The sequence below is a fragment of the Quercus lobata genome, chromosome 2, assembly GCF_001633185.2.
Source record: "Quercus lobata isolate SW786 chromosome 2, ValleyOak3.0 Primary Assembly, whole genome shotgun sequence".
In the NCBI taxonomy this organism is placed as follows: Eukaryota; Viridiplantae; Streptophyta; class Magnoliopsida; order Fagales; family Fagaceae; genus Quercus; species Quercus lobata.
The window spans coordinates 104,171,734-104,179,775 of record NC_044905.1 but is presented as its reverse complement, the minus strand read 5'-3'; the positions used below and the strand labels follow the sequence as shown (position 1 = coordinate 104,179,775).

Below are 8,042 nucleotides of genomic sequence, written 5' to 3'. Positions count from 1 at the left end.
CACCGACAATAATAATAATAATAATTTTAAGGAAATTGATTCTTTCTATCATTTAACATCTGCCAACGGCTTCTCAAAAAAAAAAAAAAAAAAAAAAAAAAAAAATCATCTGCCAATGTGTTCCCCATGGCCCATGGGAATTTACCACCTCATTCCAACACATACATACTGTTAAATTTAGCTTTATATAAAATTGATTTTTTCTTAATGGGTACCATGGGAATATATTTTCTCCATAATATTGCTGGTTATTATTAGATATTCACTCCGTCTCACTTTGTTTGTCCTTTATTCCATTTTGGGATGTCCCAAAATATTGTCCTGTTTCTAAAAATAAAAGTCATTAATTTACAAATGTTCCTATTATACCCTATTAATTTACTAATTCAATTTTTTGATAAATTTATTTAAGGGTAGTTTTGGAAACTTATATATTTTTAAAAGGTAGACAAAATAATAAATAATATTCCCTTAAAAAGTTTGACTTTTCAAACAGGACAAATAAAGTGGGACGGAGGGAGTACTTTAGAAGTATATTTTCTCCATTTCATATGGTGGGTGATACTCTCGAACTACCTAATAAATTTTCTATGGTTAGTATGTATGAACCGAATATTTTTTTTGGTATACCCACTGTTGTATAATTATTAAATATTATCTTCTTCATAGTTTCCTTCCTATAATATGCTTTTTTTTTTTTTTAATTAATTGATTTTGCTGCTTTAATATCTCCTTTCCTTTCCTTTGATTAGGACACAACTCTGCCACGCTCTGATTGTACACTAATTTTACTGCCCACTGTGAATTGTTACAATAAATGAGGAGGCAAAAAGAAATTGACCCCAGTGCCCAATCCTAGAAGCTAGAATTAAAATACGCTAATACCTAATTTATCTTCCTTCTTTCTGTGTTCTGATCTTTGATTCACTTATTATTTTTTATCAGTCACGATTAAATTACTCGACTGTTACAAAAATTTATGACAGCATGTTTATACGATACGCATACGCCTCATCTTCTCCTGAGCTCTCAATAATATCTAATCTAAGTCAGCATGAAGCTCAGCCCGAGAGGCCAGGCCAGGCCTTGCCTTGGGGGCCCATCGGTATCACACAATCTCATGCCCATGGGCCATGCCTAATTGTGCGACCTCCAACTTTACTTGCCATGTGTATGGGTCTTGGATGAAGTGAGCCAATATTAACCCTTCCCTTCCCTTCCCTTCCCTTCACTCGGAGCCTTATTTAAGGGCATTATTAAGTAAATCACCAGGACGCCTAATACCTAATACCCCTTTTCCTAGTAGATAAAATTATTAACATATATAGAATAGTTTAACGGTAAGCACTATTACCAAAATTTGAAGAAGATTAAATACTATGATTAAAACTTGCATTGAATCAGAAAGCCACGCCCTTTGTCATGCACATTGCATGTGCATGATCCTGTACTTTCATCGGGTTTTGCCACCTCACTTCTTAATGTTGTATACAGTCTTATGTAAACTCAAGCTTCTGTTTTGTAAATCTTCTTTTCATTTTAATATAAAGCCATTTTCAGACCAAAAAAGAAAGCCATTTTGCAAAGCTTTGAGTTTTAAACCATCTCCTAGATGGAAAGCCACGCATCATACAATTAAATGAATGCGGCACTTCAGCTCACTACTCTCTATAGATTTTTTTCTCAAATGCAAGTTAATAAATTTCCTTCACAAATGTCAAATGTGGATGGTTAAATAAGCACCTCACAAATTATTACCCAAAAAAATAAATAAATAAAAAGATCCTCAATCTTTCTTAATTTACCGGTCTTTCTAGCCAACTGGTATGTCTCATCCTTTCCAAGGACAAGATCCACATCTAAACTTGTTACTGCAGATTTTTATTTGGCTATTAATGAATTGTAAAAGAGTTTCTAAGGAAGTCCTAACACATTTCTGCTAGAAATATGATATTTTATTGGTGTACAACAGGAAGAAAACACAGGTAAACAAAACTATAATTTTAGCGGATACAAAAGCAAACTGAACTTCAAGGACTTCAAACAGGTAACCAAACCATTTATTGTACGTATCACCTCACCATCCATTATTATTAACATTATTCCACTGTGTTCCTTAAGGTGACAACCTTCATCACAACACCTTCATACAAATATGCTTCAAAAAGCTCTATCTCGAAGCTTGATCATGTGGCACTTTATGCTGCAATTTTGAAATTGGAAGCATAATTTTATTAGAAAATAAAGTTTCAGTTCAACAGGAATGACAATTTCAATCAAATTCAGATATTTTTCTTTTTTATAACCAGCACTATTATGCAAAAGACCAATTGAAACAATATATGTTAGCCCTCTATTATGCAACGCACACAGATATATATATATATATATATATAGTCTGCTGTTGTTGTTATTCTTGTTCTTGTTCTTGTGGTCTTAGTTACAAATGGTGTATCTTTTTGTGATACTACATCACTTAATAACTTTTAATTAGGTTAACATTTTTTCAAGTCTATCATTGTATTACATGTCCTCCATATGCTTATCATCATGCATGCTAAATTTCCTATTAATCTAATATCATTTACTATACAATAAAACATTTATTTACCATAATTTTGACCATGTTTTAGATGAGGTAGTTCATAATTTCCAATCCAACATTTGAACCTAACTCTTATATATATATAACAAATATTCTAGACACAACTAATGGATAAGAAAGGGCTAGTAATTTCTGATTTCAACAATGTTTCTCCGTACCTCCTCAACCCATTGGTTTAACTAGCACTTGTCAGAGGAGTATCAGGCTGCTTTTCTGGCATAGCATCTTGAAAAGCTGGTATCTCATTGTATGCCTCATTCAACCTGGATAAGACAGGGAATTGAGTCTGCATGGGAAAAAAAAATTGTCAGCAGATACAGATACAGAAATGGACTTTAAAGCACACCCTAATTTCAAGATTACTGAAAAAAGGTGTGGATGAAGAAATTGAAACATCTCAAACCAGAAGCAAGATTTACGCTAGCAGAATAAGACTACAGATTTTTCCTACTACTGTAATCCCACAAACTATTTTTGATACATCAATAGTTAGGGGTGGGGGGATTTGAATCATGGTTGGAAACACTAGAAGGTGCCAATTGAGCTACAAGGCTTTTGAAAACTGTAATTCTACAAACTGCTGAGGCCCAAGGTGAAAAAAGAATTTGGTGTTAAAGCAGATTGAAGATTAAATTAGTATATATAATGAAAAAAATTACATTATATTTAAATTAAATATATTTTTCTACAAATGGTACTGGCACAATAATTATAGAGCAAGCACTACCATGTCCATCTTGAACCTTTCAACCGCTGAACGAATCTGAGGCGCTAGAAACAAATCTGCCTGCAAATAATTGTCAATACATTGCATTACATTTTGAAAAAAAACCTTAATTCATGAATTAATTCCATCCAAACTATTCTTCCGAGCATTTCAGGAAGTGAAATTCTACTATGCCATGCAATGTGGAACTAAAACATGTTGAGTATACGACTGACTTTAGTACAATTATATAAATTCATATACTTATGTCAAAAATGTAATGCTTAGAATTGAGTTTAGTGCCATCATGTCTCATAATCCACGTTTTGGGTTTGGGAGAAGAACCATGTTCCGATTGCAATCTTATAGATTGAGGAGTGTGTTCAAATATTTTATACAGTGTTCTGTTGGCAGTTGATCTCAATACTTATGGTTGAAATAACATTACAAGCAAGCAGAAGAAAATCCTTGTTTGGTTGTAGATATTAGAACAACTTCACGGTGCTTGGCAACTTCAGTAGCAAATCCCTAGAAATATTGGAATATTTTGGTAGTAAAATGAAAATTCAGAGCGATGCAGATGCTTTTAGTATTTTCTCTGTGCAGCAGCCAATTTTATATTTAGATTCAACAGATTTATGGTGCATGATTGTGTTTTAGGTTAGGTACTTTGTACATTCAATGTGGATAGAGAAAAAGAAGAAAAGAATCCTTAAAACAGAAGCAGCATAAACTATAATCAAGTTTACAGGCACAGACACAGATGAAACAGGAAACCAAACCAGGAAAACTTCGTCTCCAGTTGCAAATCTTCCAGCATAGTCTTTTAAAAGCCTTTCAAGTGCTGAAACATATGAAAATAATAATCGAAATAGACTCAAACCCATTGAGGAGCAGAAATCATTGCTTGGTGGCACATAAAGTTCACATGTGACAGGAATTGCCAGGGAGATTTGGAGACATGAACATTAATCTGATTGTCCAAATAAACAAAGAGCACGATCCTTTCACCAGATTAGTCAAAGCTTACCTACAAAGCCTTTTTCAATATGATGTTTAGCAAAAGCAAGTTGCTGTTGCTCATCAGGACTAACTTTTTCCTTAATGTATTTCTGTAGATAGGAAAAGCACAAAAATGAACTTTATATCATATATGTTCTAACAATTTCGTGAAAAATGACATCTAAATTTTAACAGAGGGGTATATAACCACAACAGTCTCACTCAGATATATACCAGTGTAGCCAGATTTTGAAGAGGCTGTATGCTTGAGGAAACAATATTGGCAGCCTACATATCCAGTTATAAAAGCAACCCCATTAGTGTCTAAATCTGAAACATACTTGCCAAAACATGTGTGAATATTAGCAAAAATGGATACGATACAACAAAGAATTATGCCTGATTAGATCAGGAAGCTCAAAACATTATACTATATCCTCAAGGCTGGAAAAGAAAGTAAAGCCAAAGAGGGATTTTCAAACATATTATCCAACATGTAAAAAAGAACAACACTAGTGTTATTCACCATGTGAGACACAATTCCTTGTAGGTATGCTTGCAAGGTTGTTTGGAAAATAATACCCCCCATTTGCTTTTGAAATAAAGAGTGTCCAATTCAAAGTGAAGATTTAGTATTTAACAAATCTAGGGGCGAACAAGATGCCACCTCATTTTTGGCATAGCCATCCTTTTCAATGTGTACCCCAGTTTGCTTAGCAAGTGAAGTAGGCTTTATATACATTCTTCAATGTAAATTATTTGCATAAGTTTCACCAAAATAGAATTTGAAGCAGACACAATTTTCAAGCTATTAATGTGGCAAAAAATGATAGAGACAGTTCCAAGTGCAATTATATGCCATCAGCTCTTTGCAGCCACATGTCGTGAGTACTATTTCTCTCTTTACTCAACTCCTGATACTCTTTTTCCTTGGAAACTTGTGTGGCGCTCAAAGATCCCTCCCAGGGTTGCTTTCTTCTCGTGGACTGCCGGCTTAGGAAAGATTCTGACTCTTGATATTTTATGGAATAAGGGAGTTACAGTTGTGGATTGATGCTATATGCGTAAAAGGCGTGGGGAATCAGTGAATCATCTTCTTCTTCATTGTCCAATTGCTTCTGAGTTTGGTCATCTATGGGTTATGCCACAAAGTGTTACTGACCTATTTTCAGCTTTGCAAGGTCCTTTTTGGTAAACATCGAGAGATGGATTTGTGGAGGGCTGTGCCACATTGTGTCTTATGGTGTATTTGGAGAGAACAGAGCACAAGATGCTTTGAGGGAATAGAATGGGCTATTCTTGAGTTAAACTATTTCCTTCTCCACTCTTTACTGGATTGGAGTTGTGTTTTTTATTCTTTTCCATGTTCTAATTTGTTAGATATGCTTGATCATTGTAATTTAAGAGATTGATGTACATGGGTATTTTGATTAATAAACTATCGTTATTTATCAAAAAAGAAAAGAAAAAAAGAACTGTTACAACCTCAGTTTGTTGATGCTTTTTATGGTGTGAGCATCAATTAATTGTACATAAAACTTACCGGAGATTGATGTACATGGGTATTTTTATGATTAAGAAAAGTGTAAAATCCAAAAAGAATGGAAAAAAGAAGGTTAAAAATGAGATGAGTGTAATTAAGTTAAAGGCAGTATGTTGATACCTGGAAATTGATGGATTTTTTGTGAAGATCCTGAGGTAACAAAGGATGGTGGTGGGGGTACTTTTCTTCTAAATACTGTGTAAGTTAGTTAGTTAGTTAAAAATGTAAGAAGAATTGATGATAAATAATAATAGGGAAAGTAGAATGAGAAAAAGAAAGAGATACGAACCAGTAAGATGGCAAAAGAGTCGGAAAGCACCAAGTCCCCATCGACAAGCACGGGGACATAACCAATAGGATTGAGCTTTGTAAACTCTTTTTAGTTACACCATACATACATACATATATGCATACATAATTATTAATAAATAAAAACAATAATAGAAAGTAAAGTAAAGGTCATCTAACTCTAATTCTATTCTCACCGGGGCTGAATTGCTCTCCCTTCACCAAGTTAACTGCTTTGTACTCATATTCCAGCCCTAATCATCATCATCATCATCATCATCAAAAATTAAGATAGATTGAAGAATTAATAAATAAATAAAGAGAAATAAGTAAGAAAGAAAGTACCTTTCAAGTTGAGGGCAATACGAACGCGGAAGGAACAACTGCTCCTCCAGTATGAATACAGTTTCAGCTTCAATTCACTTTCTTTCTTATTATCACCGCCTACGCTTGCCTAACCCATAAAATCATTTCAATTCAATATATTTTAGCAAACAAACCATATAGATAGATAGATAGATATATTCAGTAGTACCATATTTCAGTAAATTTGGTTTTGGTAAAACAGAAGACTTCTAATTCTTAACGACGGAAAGCCGCCGGCGATTTTGTTGTCATCTGATTCTGATTAATAGATATTAATAAGAAGGAAAGGAAATATGTATGTGTGATAATTACAATTAAACCGGCGCCCAGCCCAGCCCAGCCCAGCCCACAAAAAATAAGGAACAAAGATTCCTTTTCTCTTTCTCGTACTCCGTAGGAATAGCCAAATAATAATAACTAGTCGCTAATCCGTGCGATGCACGGGAAAATTAATAACTAAGTTCTAAAATAGTGTTATTTATTTATTTTTAATAATGTTAAATAATACATGAGTATTTATAAAAGTTCAAATCTCTTAAAACACTATACCAATATGGGAAATTCAATTGCTTTGTTCTAACCAAGTACAAAGTTAAAAACAACATCTAACTTTGTATAACTTATTTGTACCTTTAGTTAACAACCTCAAACTACTGGTAGGCATCCTACATCTATTATCAATTGCAGCCTTTCTTTCATGAACTTTAAGGTCTCTATCATTTTTTTTAACATAATCCCTTCTATTATTCAGTCTGTTTGCAAAATCCTGGTAATCCTGGTTGTTTATTCCTTGTTCTTGTCATCATCAATGTTGCTTAAAAAATCACATTTAGGAGTATCATTTGTAAAGTCATATATGGTGCAATTAGTAAACAGAAGAAAGGGAGCACAACATGCAAACACAAGAATGCTTAACATATCTTTATATAAACTACATCCATTTAAATAAATAAATAAAAAACATATTAAAAGAAAATCATTAAGGACCTTGAACTTGGTGAACTAAGGTTATAATGTTATTACATAATGTTATTCATTAGCCCTGTCTCAGTCTTGTGTGCACTACAAGCATCTAATTGTTCATTAGTAGAAACTCCATCTCATGTAGACCAGGCATTATAAAAGTATACATCCTCAGTCTTGTGCCCTTTGAAAGGTAAGAGAAATACAAAAGAAACTCACCAATGCAACCCTTTTCACCTTAACTATCAAAAGAATAAAAGTTAGACAACCTTAAGCTAAACTCTCTCAATCAAAAAAGGGGAAACATCGATGTGATATTCCTTTTTGTTAAAAGGAGAATAAACAGAATAAATATTCCAAAGTAAAAATTAACCTGAAAGATTCCATGCCGCTGATGAGTAGTATAATTAGTCCAGTTCATCACCAATCAAAATGAAAAGCCATCTTTCTCCTTAAAATTCATAAGCTGCAATAAAGGAGTTGTTATACATTCTCTAAATCCTGTATATTATAATCTATTGTAAATTGGAAAGAGATATATTCTCCTGGAGATTCAAGATACGATGAGA

The 8,042-nt window shown here is 33.4% G+C and overlaps 1 protein-coding gene across 1 annotated transcript; it reads right to left on the bottom strand.

Moving 5' to 3' along the window:
- Nucleotides 1-1,909: 1,909 nt before the first annotated feature.
- LOC115977691 (glutathione S-transferase zeta class-like) lies at nucleotides 1,910-6,790 on the bottom strand. The gene is made up of 11 exons (XM_031099708.1): nucleotides 6,680-6,790; nucleotides 6,490-6,598; nucleotides 6,342-6,398; nucleotides 6,146-6,231; nucleotides 5,977-6,051; nucleotides 4,548-4,601; nucleotides 4,342-4,423; nucleotides 4,094-4,155; nucleotides 3,333-3,392; nucleotides 2,764-2,891; nucleotides 1,910-2,203 (listed from the first exon to the last, which is right to left on the bottom strand). The coding sequence occupies exons 1-10, from the start codon at nucleotides 6,680-6,682 to the stop codon at nucleotides 2,781-2,783; spliced, it is 699 nt and encodes a 232-aa protein (XP_030955568.1). The 5' UTR covers nucleotides 6,683-6,790; the 3' UTR covers nucleotides 1,910-2,203; nucleotides 2,764-2,780.
- Between the last annotated feature and the right edge of the window lie 1,252 nt (nucleotides 6,791-8,042).